This window comes from Alexandromys fortis, unplaced genomic scaffold (assembly GCF_014885135.2).
Source record: "Alexandromys fortis isolate MF-2015 unplaced genomic scaffold, M_Fortis_MF-2015_v1.1 scaffold_161, whole genome shotgun sequence".
Classification (NCBI taxonomy): Eukaryota; Metazoa; Chordata; class Mammalia; order Rodentia; family Cricetidae; genus Alexandromys; species Alexandromys fortis.
Window position 1 is genome coordinate 2,323,525 of NW_026068073.1, and position 17,109 is coordinate 2,340,633.

The 17,109-nt window shown below is 54.6% G+C and overlaps 3 protein-coding genes across 10 annotated transcripts in view; all 3 read right to left on the bottom strand.

Annotated features, from left to right (window-relative positions):
• Positions 1-772: 772 nt before the first annotated feature.
• On the bottom strand, positions 773-4,715 carry Klk10 (kallikrein related peptidase 10). Its single transcript, XM_050121186.1, has 6 exons — positions 4,583-4,715; positions 4,092-4,222; positions 2,963-3,146; positions 2,065-2,339; positions 1,680-1,813; positions 773-1,344 (listed from the first exon to the last, which is right to left on the bottom strand). Exons 2-6 carry the CDS (start codon positions 4,180-4,182, stop codon positions 1,192-1,194), a joined length of 837 nt encoding a protein of 278 aa, XP_049977143.1. The 5' UTR covers positions 4,183-4,222; positions 4,583-4,715; the 3' UTR covers positions 773-1,191.
• Positions 4,716-6,359: 1,644 nt separating this feature from the next.
• The window catches only part of Klk11 (kallikrein related peptidase 11), a 20,709-nt gene continuing 9,959 nt past the window's right edge, over positions 6,360-17,109 (bottom strand). For 2 of the 8 annotated variants that reach the window (XM_050121469.1, XM_050121466.1), the window contains exons 2-6: positions 9,042-9,116; positions 8,597-8,753; positions 7,816-8,081; positions 7,278-7,414; positions 6,360-6,835 (exon numbers count right to left, since the gene is read on the bottom strand). In XM_050121469.1, coding sequence (XP_049977426.1) covers positions 6,683-6,835; positions 7,278-7,414; positions 7,816-8,081; positions 8,597-8,753; positions 9,042-9,081 — 753 coding nt within the window. In that variant the 5' untranslated portion in view covers positions 9,082-9,116 and the 3' untranslated portion in view covers positions 6,360-6,682. Of the gene's footprint in view, positions 6,836-7,277; positions 7,415-7,815; positions 8,082-8,596; positions 8,754-9,041; positions 9,117-9,446; positions 9,471-10,716; positions 11,888-13,565; positions 13,659-17,109 lie in introns of those variants that run through there. The other 6 variants (XM_050121467.1, XM_050121463.1, XM_050121464.1 and 3 more) reach the window with 6 other exon arrangements.
• On the bottom strand, positions 12,028-16,885 carry LOC126488188 (kallikrein-12-like). The gene is made up of 6 exons (XM_050121471.1): positions 16,534-16,885; positions 16,361-16,416; positions 15,816-15,975; positions 14,528-14,784; positions 13,607-13,740; positions 12,028-12,343 (listed from the first exon to the last, which is right to left on the bottom strand). The coding sequence occupies exons 2-6, from the start codon at positions 16,395-16,397 to the stop codon at positions 12,188-12,190; spliced, it is 744 nt and encodes a 247-aa protein (XP_049977428.1). The 5' UTR covers positions 16,398-16,416; positions 16,534-16,885; the 3' UTR covers positions 12,028-12,187.

Here is a 17,109-nt window from a genome sequence, read left to right on the forward strand (position 1 = left end):
GGGACCCACATGGGGAAAGAAGAGAACCAACTCTCACAGACTGTCCTCTGACCCTCTCCCCCCACACACTTGAACACCTGCATGCACTCACACAGATAGATACATAAACATAAGAAAAAGGCCACGCCCACGTCTTAGGTGTGGATTACTTTCTTCTCAAGTGTCTCTCTTTCTTTTACCCCTGTGCTTAAAATCCATGCTTTAAAAATTCATGCAATAAACTCCAACTTAGGCCAGTAAGCTGCTCAGTGGGTGAAGACACCACCAAGCTTGACAACCTGAATTCAATCCCTAAAATACACACATGGAATGGAAGGACTGGCTCCTGGGGTGTCCTCATGTGTACGCATGTGCCCACATACATGCACATACCCACATACATGCACATAAATAATTTTTTAATTAACAAGGTCTGTCAAGATGGCTCAGTGGGTAAAGTTGTTCCCTTCGGATGACCTGAGTCCAAACTCTGGGACCCACAGGGTAGGAGGAGAAAACCAAATACCTCTGACCTCCATGCATGTACCATGCTGTGTGTACAAACACAAAATAAATGTGATTGAAAGAAAACAAAACAAACGTCCAACTCCACTGCACACTGGCATGTCATAAAATCCAGTTTTGCCTGAACTGAGGTCCCTAAGAGATGAAGGAATTCTGAGGATGCTGTGGGTGGCAGTGTGGAGCCTCTTCCTTGCTGCTGACTTATATGAAGGCCGCCCTCTGTGCACGCACTGGCCCTGATCCCAGACAGAGGCACACACACTGGAGGTCATATCAGGTAGGATTTAATCAGTGCTCACCAGACTGTGTCTACATCTCCGAGACAATTACCATAAAAATCCATACATGCACCTTCAATCATCGTCTCTACACACATATGTAAGAGGTAGACAATTCATTGCCCCCATATTTCAGACAAGGAAACCAAGGCACAGAGAAAGCACCAGGCATGCCCCAGTCACAAGAAGAGGGAGGTAGAGGAAGCCCAGCTGGATGACTCTGATAACTCTCAGAGACTGGAGAATGTCCGCTTCCTTGAGGTACTAGAAGTTTCTCAGCCATCATTTCCTGCACTTGTGAGCAGAGGACGGGAGTGGGCGAGGGGTGAGGGGAGAGGGCGCATGCTCAACGGTGTGAGTGGGCATGACAGAAGGAAAGCGGGCGAGGAAGACGGGCGTGAGAGGCTGGTCACGTGGAACTAATGACTCTCCGGATCCAGGGCATGTATTTGCAGACATCAGTGTAGACGGCCGGGTGCGGGGTAGCACCACAGGGGTAAATGCCCCACGAGAGGATGCCATGCAGGGTGTTGTCGCACACCAGTGGGCCACCAGAGTCACTCTGAGGACGGGAGGAAGGAGACATCATGAGGTGAGAGCTGCCACTGTTTGGAGGACAATTGCTGGGTTAGGACACAAAAGATGCTGGCATGGGGCTGGAATGATGTCACAAGCTGGGGTGGTAAGGGGATACAGACTTGGGGGTGGCAGCGGAGATGTGATGAGTTTGCAAATGGAATCGTGACTCATCAGAGGTGAGAAGGACCAAGGATAGGGGTTGGCAGGGTGTGAGATGGATTGAGGACTGGGGAGGGAAGTGGTGGAAGGCAGTCAGCTCCTGCACTGCCTGTCTGCTCTCCAGCCAGGACACAGAAATGCTTCCTGGCCTGTCCTTACCTGGCAAGAGTCCTGGTTTCTGTCCAGCCCCGCACAAATCATGTTGTTGGTGATTACACCCGGGTAGAAGACCTCACACTGCTTCCGGCTAAGGAGAGTTACCCTGGAGCAGGTCAGGCTCTTGTTGTACTTCACTAAGAAGAAACGGCCAGTCATACAGGGCCCAGTCAGTTCTTTCCTCCAGATCCGGGAATCCAGTCCCAAGCCTTCCTCCCGCACACCAAGGGGACCTAAACCCACTCCTCCACTCTTAGACCCAGGAGTTCAGACTTCTAGGGTTCTCCCTAAGCCTCTTCCCTGAGAATCAGGGCGCCAGCTTCTCTAGAAACCCAGAAATCAATCCAGCCCTCTTCCCTAAGGTAGTGTCCTCCCGCCCAGTTCTTGCCTCTGCGGGAGGCTGTGGTCCCCCAGCCTGCGACCTGGCACTCCTGCCCTGGCTGGGAGCACTGGAAGGGCAGTTGCACCGGATGCACGTTGGGCGTTATCACGACAGGACTCCTCAGCTTCAGCAGCATGAGGTCATGCTCATCTGAGCGGTGGGGCAGGACCGGACCTGAGCAAGGCTGGTACTTGGGGTGGAAAACGGGGGAATTTGTGGACCGAAGCTGTTCCTTCTGGAAAAGCAGCAGGTGATCATCCCCAATTCGAGCCCTCAGTGGTCTGGGAGAGAAATAGTCAAACAGACATAAAACCTTCATGGGGACAGAGCCTGGTCCTTGGGTCAGAGAGTCGGGAGTGACGTGGGGCTCCTGAGATCAGAGAGTTCTGGGAGAGGAGCTGGGGCTACTCCCCTGGTACCGAGGCAGAAAGCTGGGGTCTGAACCCCTGGGTCTGATGAAAGAGACTGGAGCACGGACTCCTGGGTATGAGGGAGGAGGGCTGGGACTGAACCCCTGAGTCTGAGCAAGAGAGTAGGAGTTTGAGGGTTGAAAGAAAGCTGGTGTCTCAACTCGTTGGGTATTCCAGTCTCTCTTTTCTCCGTGTCACCCGGTCATTTCTCCCTGCGTGACAGGCACATGAAGGGACGACAGTGGGTTTTTTGGGGGGAGAGGGGAGGGAGATTGTTTTTGTTTTGTCTTAAATACTGACTAAAACAGTCCCTGACTTCTAAGGCGGACAGGTGCTATAGGCCCACAGCATCCTCTGGCGGTGCAGCTCCAATCCTGCCTCTTTTGTTGGATGGCTGCCACCCCTAATCTGAAGGAGCTGGGCAAGTGCCTGAGCCCCATCCTCCCCGCCCTCCGTGGCGGCCCCTCGGTGGCTGCCTCTGGAGCGTCCCTTACTTCTTTCTCCAGCAGTGGGCGGCAGTGAGCACCCAGTTCCGGTCGACGAGGACACCCGCGCACTGGAACTGGAGGTTGTGGAAGAGGGAGACCTGCCAGGGTTGTGAGCCACGCGTGCACGGGACGCTAGCCGTCTCAAGGTCCACCTGCGTGGCGTTTCCCGGAAGCAATAGCGCCTGCGCGGCTGGGTAGAGAAGCGGGGGGATGAGGGCTCGCCTGCCCGGGGTTGGGTACCGGGTCAGTGCCGAGTTTTACCAGATTGGTCTGCAGGGGGCGCAGCTGGATCGTGAACAGTGGGAGAATTACGGAATCCTGCAAACCGGTTGCAGAGAGGCATGAAAGGGCAGGAGGGGTTATAATGGAATGGGACGACAACACCTCTGGGCTGAGGATGGAGGGAGAAGGTCTGGGGGAGGACGGTGTGTAGGAAAGGCTGGGCTCTAGCCTAGGGGGCAGAGACCAGATGCAGAGCTAATGGGGTGGGGGTGGGGCGCAGAGAGGGGCAAGAGCAGGACTCAGAGGGGTAAGGACAGAATACAGTGGGGGCAGTAAGGGAAGAGACAGCACAATGGAGTAGTGAGGAGCAGAGACAGAGTTCAGTCCAGCAGTGAGGAGCTGGAGCCAGGAACACAGTAGGGGCAGTGAGGAGCAGGAGACAGGACACACAGTAGGGGCAGTGAGGAGCAGGAGACAGGGACACAGTGGGACAGTAAAGGGACTGGGCGATAAGGGACTGGGTGAAGCACTAGGCAGGTGGGGAAGGATCTGCAGGAAGGAAGGGAAGGAAAGGGAAGGGGCAGAAGGAGGGCTCCGAGCTGCCCAGCAGACTAGGCATACTCTAGGACCTCGCGGTTAGGAAAAGGCAGGGACGGAATGGGTCAGCAAGGGGTGGGAAGGCATGCAAAGCAGGAGAGGAGAAGCTGATGGAGCCAAGGGGCTGGGTTCTGTTCCAGGGAGGCGCGGCCCCTGGGGACAGAGCCCACCCAAGAGTGGATCTTGCTTGGGATGGCTATGTGGGTGCTGGGGTGGGGGGCTCTAGGAGGGAGGGCTGAGAATGGTTGTAGCGGCCACACTCCCTCCTCCTCCGGTCCTGGCCCTTCCCTCCCGTCGCCCCCGGCCCCAGGCTCACCCCAGAGTTGCACCATCAGTAGCGGCAGCAGCAACTTCACTAGGGCCAAGGCACCCGAGGAGGTGGAGAAGTAGAGGAGTGGGACACTCATGGCTGACACCTGGCTTGCCGATGCCGGACGGAATGGAGGGCTAAAACGGATGTTCCCCGTCAAGCCCCTGCCTCAGTGCGCCTGGGATACCTCAGCAGGGCCTCTCCAGGGACCCTCCGGACTTCAGTCCTTGCTCCTCTAGAAGGGGGCGATTTGTGCACCCAGTCTTTCTTGGCCACCAGCCACGCTGAGCCCCAGGTCCATACTCCTTCGTATGTGTGTGTGTGTGGGGGGGGTCCTGCTGAAAGCCCGTGGGAGCCTCTTCCTAACCTCAGAGCCTAGGGATTTCCCCATGTTACAGGGATATCGAGGCTACACAAGGGTTGCTGCCCGTTGCCCAGGGTCCCCACCCATCCTCTCACCATCCACCCCAACCAGGGTGGGGTACATCCCGCTTCACCTGGAAGTCGCCAGTGAGAAGGAGGGAGGAGACTCAGAAGTGTCTCCTGCCCTGCAGTGTGGGCTGCAAACAGAGCTCTGACCAGGGACCCCTGGCCAGACCTTCCCTTTTAACCCCCAAGATCCCGGAAGCTTTCCCCACCCTCCCCTCAGGGATTCACTCCCTCTCTTTCCCTCTCCCTAATTATAACGTGGGTGGGGCTGGCACTCAACCAGGGCCCCAGATTCCTGCTCCGGGAGGGGCCCTGGAATACAGGCTTCTGCTGGTGACAGGAACACCTTTTGGAGCTGGCTTCCTTGGGGGTTCCCCATGCCCTGTTCTGAGAAGTGTTCCCAGGTGTGGTGGGAGGAGGGGAGGTCAAGTCTTCTGGGAGCCTGGGGTGATGGAACGGTGAGTGAGGGCGCAGGGAGGGGGCGGTTCAGGTGGTGGAAGGCAAGAGTGGGAAGGACATAGACAAACTCCCAAGGTCTAAACCAAGAAACAGTAGGCTCCTTGTGTCTCAGCATGTGCTAGGCGGGTGGGGTGGGAGTCTGTAGCTTTGCGCTAAACCTGTGTGAGCATCTTGCATCCTCCCTGCGTGTCTCTAGGTGACACGCAAGCTGGTGAATCACAGGAGGCCCAGGCTGCAAGGGGCAGGCCACATCACTTCAGCTAACACCCTCATTTTGGGTGAGGAATGGGAGGCTCAGAGAGGGTTGTGACTCATAAGAGGTCACACAGCAAGCAAGTCCGCCTAACAACCAGAAGATTCTATCTAGTTCCAGCTCTGAGTTCTTCCTTGTGCCAGCGATCTCTCTTCAAGAGCTGGACAGAACGTCTGTGTTACCTGGGGAATCTTGTGCCTGGCTCAGCCCTGTCCAGAGCTTTTGCTACAGTGGCTGTGTTGTAGCAGCCACCAGCCACGTGCGGCTACAGAGCCTTCGAAACATGTCAAAGGTGCTAGGAATTTCCGTTCCACTTTCGAGTCCTTTGACTGCAGATACCATCAAATCTGACCTCAGTGAACTGAATCCGGACAGTTTGAAAATGACGGTAGCCTTCTTTCTACCTCTTCCTCCACGCATGCAGACACGCTCACTGTTATTACACTTGCACATACGCAATTTTCCATGGAGGACGAGGAACTGAAAGCCGTGAAGGAGCTGAACTGAGTTCTTTCTGCCTGGCCTGCAAGATGGCGTGGTGGGTAAGGGCACTTGCTGCCAGCTTAATTGGACCCTACGTGGTGAAGGAGAGAACTGACTCTTACAAGTTGCACACTCCCGCATGTGTGCCGTGGCATGAGCACCCCCTCCATGAATGAGTAAATGTAAAAATAAAAAATTAAGTAACATAAAAAGAAAATGGACTAAGCTGTAAGGTGGCATCGCCTTGAAAGTTAAGACTGTCACGGGGCTTTTAAATTCTCCAGTCTTTCACTTCTCTGGCTGTGACAAATGTCTTCATCTATCCGTACCTACTTTCTTGTCAACAGAAAATAGGACCAGTCTCCTAGGGGGGGTTGAGCATTTAGTTGGTTAGTAACATTTACAGGCTCTGGAGGGCTGAAGAGACGGCTCAGCAGTTCAGAGGACTTGCTGCCCTTGCCGAGGCCCCAGGTTTGGTTTCCGGCCCCCATATGATGGCCACAGGACCAGATGCCCTCTTTGGGACTTCTCAGGCACCAAGCAGGCATGTGGTGCACATAGAAACACGCAGGCAAAGACTCAACACACATAAATCATTGAAAAGCCGTCTGGATCAGGATTCGAATGTAGATTACACTGAATTAGAACCATTTTACCACTTAACAAATATTTATTGAAACCCTGGAATAAGCCAGGACTTTAGGACTGGGGACAAAACAACAACAACAACAACAACAAAACAACCAAACAAAGCCAGTGATGATCATATCAGGAGTCACAACTTAGATCAAGCCAGAATTTGTTCCAAGTCCCAGGTTGATCATCAGGTCAGAGCATTTCCTATACTAATCCACAGTGGGTTGAAGAGAGTACACGCAAGGGTCCTAGCCGAGGGCTTCTTAGGGAGGAATGAACGGAAGTCAAAGCATTAAGAAGAGATGGGAGGGGTGGGGTGGTGACAAGCAGGTCCCCTTTAGTTGTTTCTCATAGTCTCGTGGATCCAGTCAATATATTTGCAGACTTTTGTATAGACACCAGGCTTTCTGGTGACTGCACACGGGTCCTGACCCCAGGAGATGATGCCTTGAAGAGATCCATTACAGACCAGAGGGCCTCCAGAGTCGCCCTGGCATGAGAGGAGACACAATGAGTAAAAGTCAAGGGGGGGGCTTCTGATGGGAGCGAGGACAGTGGTGGAGGCGGGAAGCAGGCGAAGGAAGAATTCAACAGTGGTGGGACGGGAGATGAAACTAGGATTCTGGGTGAGAAAATATATATAAATATATTTATAATTTATATATAAATATATACATATTCATATATTTGTATGTGTATATCTATACACATATACAAACATACATACAGACATACACATATATGTCAGGTTAGGGGCCAGAGAAACTTGGTGGGTGGCTGGAGTTTAATGAGGGTAGGCATGGGCAGACAGCAATTGTGTTGACATCGGAAATGGCAGCTGGGGTTGGGGATGATTGGGGTTAGGGTATGCCCGTAAAGATGTGAGGTGGGGGATGGGTATGTGGCTGGAGACCCAGCCCCTGCCTGCTTACCTGGCAGGAGTCCTTGCCCTCCTTCCGAACACTGGCACACAGCATGGTCTCTGTGATGTTGCCCGGGTAGGCGCTCTCACACTCCTTGTGTTCGATGATGGAGACGTTGGCACATCGCAAGGAATGAGGCAGGCGCACTGAGGGGACAGCAGTGGAGGGTGAGCAGTGAGCACCGATTCTCTCGCCCAGCACAGCAGCCAACACCGTCTCTATGCTTGTGACTATAGCAACAGCCGTGCTGTGAATACATTCTTCACACTGCTTGCTCTCGTGCACTGACTCTGACCCCACTGTGATAGGTGGGTATGATTATTCTTTTTACGGAGAAAACCAAAGTCAGAGAGGTAACGCCATCTGCCTTAGATCCCATAACTAGAAAGTTACAGGTTTGGGAATCACACCTGTCTCACTCCCAGAATTTCCCTTTCCCTCTCTTGAGCCTTTGAGCGACTCTGGTCTTTATCTCTGAAGGTTCATCTGGTCTCCATCCCCCACATCCCATCCTCCACCCCATCATGTTTTCCCCAGGAGCCCCTACACTGGGGGCTGGACGTGGTGCCCCATCCGGAAATGAGGCAGCTGGTGCCCGCAGTGACGCAGTGTGAGGACAGGGTGAGCGGCCGCACAGCCCGGGTAACGACGGCGGGGGACGACATCTTCACCAGCATGATGTCGTTCCGGTGGTCTTTATTGGGGAGGCTGTTGTTGAAGTCCGGGTGAGGGAAGGACTCGGTGGCCGTTCGCTTCTGCTCATAGCCATCCGTCTTCTCCAGATTGTGTTCTCCAAGGAGGACCAGGTAATGGCTGAGGTGGGAGAGGCATGGTCAGAGGTGGGAAGGTAGGAGGACAGGGCAGGGGTGGGGAGGGAGAGATGAACACTCAGCCCCACCTCACTCCCAGCATCACTCACACCTCCATTGTTATCCTGACCAGACTAACATCACCCGCACTAAGGCCACCTTATCCCTCTGTCATCAACCCAGCTAGATCTTCACTGGACAACCTAACCCCACTCCACCCCTATCCCTCCATCTCCAGTCCCATAGCGCGCGCGCGCACACACACACACACACACACACACACACACACACGAGTCTTGATCACACTCAGCAGCCACGCTAATGCACACCATCCCCAATCCATAGATACACACACACACACACACAGTCTTGATCACACTCAGCAGCCACGCTAATGCACACCATTCCTAATCCCTTCACCAGCTACCGCCACCCCCATGTACTCTCTAACCCAGCCCCTCTCCATCCATCTCTCCATCTCCAGCCCCCTCCCAGCCCCGCCCCAGCCCCCGCACCCACGGCTTGCGGCAGTGGGCTGCTGTCAGGAGCCATTTGGGGGCGATGAGGGTTGCCCCACAGAGAAGTCGTGTCTTCTGAAAAAGGGCCACCTGCCATGGCTGGGAATGAGGGGTGCACTCGTAACCCTTGATGATCCTCGTCTCTCCCCCTACATGCCCTGAAGGGGGCAAAAGATGAGGTGTAAGCATAAAAGGAGGTAGGCTGGTAGAGGAACCCCCAGAAATGAGGGTGGGGAAGAGCAAAAGTCTTAGTTGACATGTGCTTCTAGGCCATTAGAGCTAGAGCTTTTGAAGTGACCCAGCTCCCCTCCTCCTCCTCTGAGACCCACTTCACCAGGTCTGGTGTAGCTCAGACCAGCTCACAGTGACCTCCACCTGGGTTTCAGAGGGAGGGGATTTAGAGTAGGAGAGGGGGGCCCCACATGTCCCCCTAAGCCCCACTGTACCTGTCACCAGAGCAAGTGCGATGAACCGCAGAATCGTCATGGCCCGAAGCAGAGCAGGATGGGCTCCAGGATCCCCTGGGGACAAGGAGGAAGGCCTAATCACTTTAACAGGAGATCGGAAGGCTGGCTTATGGCTCTGCTTCTCTGACCAGCTGCCTTCTTCTCCCAAGGGAGCCTCCTGATTCTCACACCACCCCCCAAGCTGTAAGAAGAAGCTTAAGCTTCTGGAGAGCCCTTGGCCAGAGGCTGGGATCCTGGCTGGCAGCTTCCTGGGTGTCGAGGAGAATAGCAAAGCGACTGGGAGGGGCTGTGCTGGGCAGGGTTCTGGGCTCACTTGGTTTAGGTTGCCAGTGTAGGAGGAAGCCCCCTAGGGAAATCTCAGAGAATATTTCTCTTCTCACTCACCTGGGAACCTGGCTTGCTCCACACCTCCGAGTGATGGGAGGACAAAAGGAAAAGGGTCAGCCACTGGGTAAGGACCTCATTTTGGTAATCCCAACAGCAGTGCTAGGGGCCTGTGGGGTCTTTCTGCTACTGGTGAAGTCCCTCTCTCCACCTTGCCGAACCCCTGTGAAGGACAGCTGGACAGGGCTGGGTGGAGTTGGCTAAGTGACAGCCAGTGCCTATGGCTGCCCTGGCTGGCGGGGGTGGGAGAGAAGGGCAGGACTCGGCCACCTAAATTGGGGACAGAGGTCATGGAGTTTGGGGGCAGCAGTTTGATGGTGAGAGATACAGAGAGATGCAGAGAGTGGTCTCATCCTCCAAGGACAGACCAGAGGTGGAAATGCATGCTGGGACAGAAGAGGCCTAGCTTCTAGGATGGCAGTCTCTTGGAATGGGTTGGGCAGGGGGTGGGGGGAACCGTCCCTTCCCTCCTGACTCACTCATGGGCTCTGGAGATAGGGCTCTAAAGAGGCCAGAGGTGGCAGCTGCAGCAGTTTGGGTCTGAGCAGCAGGCAGACAGGCAGGCAGGCAGGGGGTTGGCCCTAGGCAGGCCCAGGATGACTGGGCTCCTAGCCCTGCTTTATCGCCCTGGGGAAGGTGTGTGTGTGTGTGTGTGTGTGTCCTCCCAAGGCAGCCTTGGGGTCTGGGAGACAGGATATGACCTCTCCAAGCCCATCTCTCCGCAGTGGCCACGTCTCCTTTCCAGCAATTCCCAAGTCTCAGAACCTCCCTGCCCCCTCTCCTTTCCTATAAAACTGTGTATGATTTTGGTCTCTCTGCCACTAGGTTTTCGCCCCTGCATGTCTTTGGATCCTTGTCTCCTCTTGTCTCAGCTCTTTGTCCTGTCCCATCCCTCTCTAGATCTCTGTCTGCCTGTCTCTGTGTCCTCTCCGAGGCCTCCATTTCTGCCTCTCCTCCTGCGGGCCTCTCCTTTCTCACAGCCTGGGCCCAGTGGGGTCCTTGGCCTCCCTTGGGCCCTCCCTTGTCCTTTCCAAAGAGAGAAGGGGGGAATCTGGGGCGTCACAGAGTTGGGGCTGCTTGCCAGGTGAAGGAGCAGGACAGATGGTGGGGGAGGCAGGTCAGGGCCTGTGACAGCCATGGCTCAAGAAGGGAGGAAGAAACCTCAGCACGTGTGCCAGCCCCCCCCCCCGGGCTCCTGTGTGGGCCTCCATTCCCTACTGACCCTTCCCTCCTCTCCCCAGCCTCCACTGCCCAGGCTTCCAGCACTTACTGGGTACTGTAGAAAATCTCCAGTCACTCGTCAGCCTCCTGGGCCTCCTCATCGGATAGCCCCAGGTTTGAAGCCTCGCTTCTCCCAGCTTATGTTTTCATTCAGATCTTTCTTTCCCGGGCCTTCCTCTCCTCTCTCCCCTAACCAGATGTGGGGCAAGGCGGAGTAGGCCCAGGTTCTGCCGGCAGCCAACCACCGTGGCCTCAAACCCTACGGGCTCTGCCTCTTCCTACCCAGGTGACGTTGACGGGCGGCCCCACCCAGGGAAGTTCAGCTCCCTAATCTGTGGCATAGGGGTGCCGGCCCTGCCTTGGGGTGGAGTGGGGGATCAAATGCCAAGAGGATGCTGGGAAAGGCCACCCCTGTGCTTTTCGATCAGCACAGCAGCTCCCCTCTTTGGCATTTTTGAGCAAGGCCTTCGTTTCTGCCTCCTGAAGAGAATGTGGAGACAGCACCTATGGGCGGGCACAGCCTTGTGCTGCTTCAGCTGGGGTGTCTTGTCCCCAGAGCCAGCCTGGACCATCATCTCTGACATAGTGAGGCCGCCTGGACCATCATCTCTGACATAGTGAGGCAGCCTGGACCATCATCTCTGACATAGTGAGGCAGCCTGGACCATCTCTGACATAGTGAGCCAGACTGGCATTCCGTTCTCGATGTGCAGTCAGGCTAACATGCCACCCCCACGCTGGTCATTTATATCCAGTTCATTAGAAAGCTAGAAGTTGGGGCTAGAGAAATGGTTCCATGGTTAAGAGCACTGGCTACTCTTCCTAAAGGATCTTGATTCGATTCCCAGCAACCACACAGTGACTCACAGCTGTGTGTAACTTCAGTTCCGGGGGATCCAATGTCTTCTGGCTTCAGTGGGCACCAGGCATACAGACGGTGCACAGACATACATGCAGAAAAATACCCGTAACCGTAAGATAAAGAAGATAATAATTTAAAAATTAAGACCAAAAGCTTTGATTTTTGAAACAGATTCTCACTATGTAGCTCTGTCTGGCCTAGAGCTCACTCTGTAAACCATGCTGGCCTCAAACTCAGAAAGCTGCCTGCCAAGGGCGGGGACTAAAGACTCCACCACCAGGCCTGGCCTGTTTGCTTTTGAGACAGGGTCTCATGAAAACCAGAATGGCCTCAAACTTACTGTGTATTCCAGGATGACCTTGAACTTATCTTCTTCATCTCTTTCTCCTGAGAGTCAAGAGTACAGACCTCTGCAACCAAGCCCAGCAAAAGCTCCCACCCTTCCTGGTTTCCTCCAGGCTTAAATGGTACATTAAACAGACAGGTGTAGCCCCTTCCCTCGATTGCATAATGTTTATTCCAGGGTTCCACAGCCTTTGCTCCACCATCGGGCTCTCAGAAGGCTCTCTACACCAACGAGGGTGGGACTTGGAGTGGTGAGAGGGAAGACACGGGTGTCAGAGTGTCAGAGGCCCCTGGGCAGAACCACATGGTTCTGTTAATTGTTCTTCATGACCTTTCTGATCCAGGGCACGTATTTGCAGACCTTGGTATAGACCCCTGGAATGCCTTTTTGTCCACAAGGCCCAACAGATCCCCAGGAAACCAGACCTTGAAGAACCCCTCTACACACCAGGGGGCCTCCAGAGTCACCCTAGAAGACAGAAGCGAGACAGCTACGTCAAGAAGAGGCTCCAAGCCACGTCCTGGGAGAAGGGAGCACGCATAGTTCACAGGAAGAACACTGTAACAGCTAGCCAAATAGAAAGGAAGATGCCACCTCACTGGGGCCAATAGGCCCAACCCCAGAAAAGGGGGGCGGCCTAGAGTTTGAGAATAGAGTGCTCCAAGGGGGTGGTTGGTCTCTGGGCGCTATGATACAGTGGCCTCCTCTGAGGTGCCCTGAGGGTGGTTGGTCTCTGGGCACTATGATACAGTGGCCTCCTCTGAGGTGCCCTGAGGGTGGTTGGCTCTGGGCACTGTGATACAGTGCCCTCCTCTGAGGTGCTCAAGACCAAGGATGTCGTGTCGCGCCACACACTGGCACAGCTGGTTTTGTGACCTTCTTTTCCCAACCCCCCTCTCTTTAAACATGGGGTAACCCCAGCTGCTTGATGGTGTGGAGAAAGCCTTGAGGTGCCAGCAAAGGGGCCCTGACAGACCCCATCCTGGCTAGTTCTCTGCTCGCCACAGCCTGACTGTTTTGCCCTCCTTCTTTACAGCCTCCTGCTCCTCCATTCTGGGATCCTCCCTCCTATCCCCTGTCTCTTCCTCTTTTAGGCTGTCTCCTCTCCTTTTTAGTCCCATCTCTTCCATAGCCCGTGTCTGGGACTTTGCCTACTTTTCCACACTTCTGTAGAGTGAAGTTAGAATCCAGCTGCTGTTCAAGCCTCCTCTTTCCCTCTCACAGACAACAACAGGCATTCTACAAAGACACTGTCTTCTAGGCCCTGGCTAGCAGAGTTCCAGGTCCCAGGATCCCTCACCTGGAAGTCCAAGTGAGTATTGGTGGCCATACACGCGTCCGCTGCCCTGCCCTCCCCTGCCTCCTGCCTGGGTACCAGAGAGCCTGGCTGTAGGGGCTTACTGTGAAACCTTTCCCACTCTCAAAAAAAGATAAAAACAAAACAAAAAAAAAAAACCAAAAAAAAACAAACACCCTCTTCGTTTGCCATGTGGACTCTGGTTCCTCCTCAGAGTCCCATCATGCTCTCTGTCTCCAGTGCTCAGAGCCCCTGCCATGTTGTTGTCTCTCTGTCTGTTTATGGCATTAAGAACTCTACTAAAAACTCCGTACTCTGCCTCCAGTCTGCCTCAGTGTCCCTCTTGAGCCACCCCCCAAACCGTTCACCTTCCTTCCTTTCTCCATCACCTACTTTCTGTCCCCAGTGGTCAACATCACCCTGAGTTGGTTCACCTGGCAGGCGTCCTTCCCGGCTTCGCCACCTGCACATACCATATTCTCTGTCACTCTTCCAGGGAACACGGCTTGGCATGTGGCATTGGAGACAATGGAGAGGTCGAGGCATTGGAGCCGGTCTGGGAACGGGTCTGGGGATAGAGATGGGTGATGTAGACCCTCTGAGATCCCTACCTTGAGGCTGCATTCTTCCCAAGGACATTTGATCCAAACTATGCCTCCACCCAACCTCACTACCATCCTAAACATTCTCAGTTTCATGAAAGAGAACTGTGGTGACCCTATCCCCAGGCCAGAGGCCTGGTCCTTTGACCTCATCACTTCTTGATCCCAATCTCACTTCATATCTTCCACCTCCTGAACACATTAACCTCTGACCCCAGTTCCACAGCTTCCAAATTTTTGCTTACTTCATCTCAACAAAAAAAGTCTTCTGATTTCAGGACATTTGACCCCAGATTCCTATGACCCTATGACTCCCTAATGTGACAAGAGAAAGATTCCGATCAGACTGTGATTCAGCGACCTCAGCTTCCCATCCCTGGTAGAGACAGAACCTAGGTCCTCTGGGTTCCACCACTGAGTCACATCTACAGACACTGTTATCTTAATTTGAGACAGGCTCCTGTTCTGTAAAAGAGGCTGGCCTTGAACTTTTTCCCCTCTTACTGTAGCCTCCAGAGGACCTGGGATTAGAGGACTAGCAGGTACCAGCTCTGTTATGACCTCTGACACCCAAGCCCATGGGTCAGATCTCCTGATAACCCCTGGCAATTACTCTGACCTCTGACCCCTGGCTTCTGACTCCCACCTACCTTGACCCTTGCCCCTGGTGTTTAACCCCATCGCCATGCTCTGAAGTGAACGACTTGACTTCTTACCCTATACTTCTTATCCCCAACCTCAGGACCCTCTTACCCCACGGCTTGTTTGTGATACCCCATCCTGAAATATGACACTTGGTCCCCATAGGTGCACAGGAAGTGGGCAGGGCCAGGGGCCGGACAGCATGGGTCAGGCGGACAGGTCTGCCCAGTCGCAGGAGTCGAAGATCATGCTCGTGGTTCTGATGGACACCCTTGTAGCCGGGGTGTGTCATGGAGAAGGTGGTGAGCCTCAGCTGCTCTGTCCAGTCCAGTCTGGTGAGGCTGTGCTCCCCAAGGCGCACCAAGTACCTGAGGGTGCAGTTGGTCAGTGGGTGGCAGATAGGCCACCCCTTACCTGTCTCTGTCTGTATCTTTCTCTCGCCATAGGTTTCTGTACCCCATCATCTATGCATGTTGGGTTAGTCTTCTACTTCATGGTCTCTCTCCACTGCTCTTTCACAGCTGGGGTCATGGGGCAGCTGCCATATTTGTCCCCATAGCCCATTCCAGCAATGTTACCAGGGCTGCTGACTGAGCAAGGGGTACACCTGTCCTGCATGGAGCCTCTTGGTCCCTTGACACCCGGCTCCTCTTTCACAGCAAAGTCTAGACCCAGAAAATGGATCATCTGGGATCTGTGGAGATGGCTCAGGGTGCTGTTTAGTGTCTCTGTCAGAGTGGTGGAATAATGGACCCAAAGGAATGGGGATGTCCCCTTAGGAATCTCATGCTGGGGAAAGGTGCCAACCAGAGGGCGACTTGTCTCCCGATTTCACGCTTGTCAGACACCTGACGATTGAGGCCCGGACAGCCATGGGTCAATGGCGGCCAGCACAGCTTGGACGGCTTAGATTGCATATCGCTAGCCCCTATCAGCACTCGAATCTCACGTCAGGAGCCTGAGATGGACTGGAGGGGTCACTGACCTATTTGCCTCTTCCTGATAGGGCCACAATGAATAAATCTCTTTTCTATTGTTAATTTGTCTGTTTTAATTGGCTTCTCACGTAAGGGTGGCTGAACTTGGCTTCTTGGGGTACAGTTTGTGACTCAAGTTTAGTGACACCCTGAGTCTAACTGGGGTCAGGAGATGCCCGAGGCTGTATGGGAAAGGAGGAGGAAATGGGAGAGGAACAGAGGCACCATCCCAGGTCCTCCATGCCCAGCACACCTCATCCCACCTGGCAGCTCCAGGCCCACTTCAGGAAGTTCTTCTGCACCTCTAACCCAAAGCTGACTGACTCCTCCTAGCCTGTGACACCTGACACCATCAAGGGAGACCTACTCTCCCTCTGGTACCCTGCTTTGCTCTCCCTGAGCTCCCCCAAGGGGAGGCTTACTTGCCACTGCAGTGAGCAGCTGTAAGGACCCACTTGCGATCCACAAGGACGCCACCACAGCGCAGGTATTTGCCATGGAACAGCCCCACCTGCCAAGGCTGTGAGTTCTTCACACACTCAGCACCATTAAAGATCTTCACGCTGTCAGCCTGACTGAGACCTGAGGTCAGGGGTAGGCCAGAGAAATGGGGTTAGACATGAAGATTGTGGGTGGGAGGAGGAGAGGAGACAGCCGCTGAGTGTGTGTGAGGCTGCATGCCTGTCACCTCAGCTCTCTGGAGGCTGAGGCCAGTGTGTGTGTGTGGGGTCTGTCACAGGCTTCAGAAAAACAAAAAAAAAACAAGAAGATGGGAGATGAAGAAGAGAGAGCTGGTCAGTGCCACAGACCCACCCATGCAGCGAGACACCGAAGCAGGCTTGGCTTCTTCCCCCATCCTCAGTACCAGGTTTGGGGTGGGGGATGCATAGGATTTTACCATGAGGGAAGGAACGGCCACGGCTCTTTCCCCGCCACTCCCCACCCCGCCCTGGCTCAGAAAACTCACCCACAATACACAGGAACAAGAAGATGCTGAGCCTCATGGTGGGCTGCGTCCAAGGTCTGCCAAGAAAGGTGGGGTATCTGAACTCACCCCGTCCGTGCTCCCACCTCTGCCCCCTCTTCTGCCCCCTTTCCCCCAGGCCACTCCCTCACTGCCTTCATCTGATCCCTCCTCACCTGTTTGCCAGTCTCTCTGTCTCCTCTGCTGTCTCCCTGTTCACCTGCCTGCCTGCCCTTCCATCTGCCGGTCAGCTCTCCTAGTGTCCACCTGTCGCGCATGATGCCCCACCTGATACCTCAGCCTCAGCTCCTCCAATTTCCGTGTGGTGTGGGGTGGAAGAGGATGAGGAAGATGTGGCAGGGCAGGGCATGGTTCTGATCCAGCAGAAACTCTCTTCAGGTAATGACACTTAATTGAGCTTCACCGCTCCATGAAGACCCAGCCCCAGCCCCCACCCCCACTCTTCAACCGGCCCAGGGGATGGGCCCAGGGGACGATGACTCAAGGTGTCTGTGGGACTGAATTCTAATCCGCACTCCAGGGAAGAATGAGCCTTAAGGGCGGGGCCCTAGAACACCTTGAGCTGGGAAGGGCAGAGGAAAGAGGTTGGGGACAGGGGAGTGGCCTGAGGGCTCAGTGGGAACTGAAAGCAGAGAGAGAGAGAGAGAGAGAGAGAGAGAGAGAGAGAGAGAGAGAGAGAGAGAGAGAGAGAGAGAGAGAGGGGGGGGGGGGGGGGGGGGGGGGGGGGGGGG

What these genes read in the sequence shown, in the direction of transcription:
- Klk10 (XM_050121186.1), bottom strand. Translation starts at nt 4,182, where the DNA reads ATGAGTGTCCCACTCCTCTACTTCTCCACCTCCTCGGGTGCCTTGGCC. An exon ending in GACCACAGCCTCCCGCAGAG is followed by an intron (nt 1,814 to 2,064) that starts GCAAGAACTGGG and finishes GTTTCTTCTTAG; the next exon opens with TGAAGTACAACAAGAGCCTG. An exon ending in GAAACCAGGACTCTTGCCAG is followed by an intron (nt 1,345 to 1,679) that starts GTAAGGACAGGC and finishes TCCCGTCCTCAG; the next exon opens with AGTGACTCTGGTGGCCCACT.
- LOC126488188 (XM_050121471.1), bottom strand. Translation starts at nt 16,397, where the DNA reads ATGAGGCTCAGCATCTTCTTGTTCCTGTGTATTGTGG. An exon ending in CTTGTTCCTGTGTATTGTGG is followed by an intron (nt 15,976 to 16,360) that starts GTGAGTTTTCTG and finishes CCCTGACCTCAG; the next exon opens with GTCTCAGTCAGGCTGACAGC. An exon ending in TATCACAAACAAGCCGTGGG is followed by an intron (nt 13,741 to 14,527) that starts GTAAGAGGGTCC and finishes CTCTATCCCCAG; the next exon opens with ACCCGTTCCCAGACCGGCTC.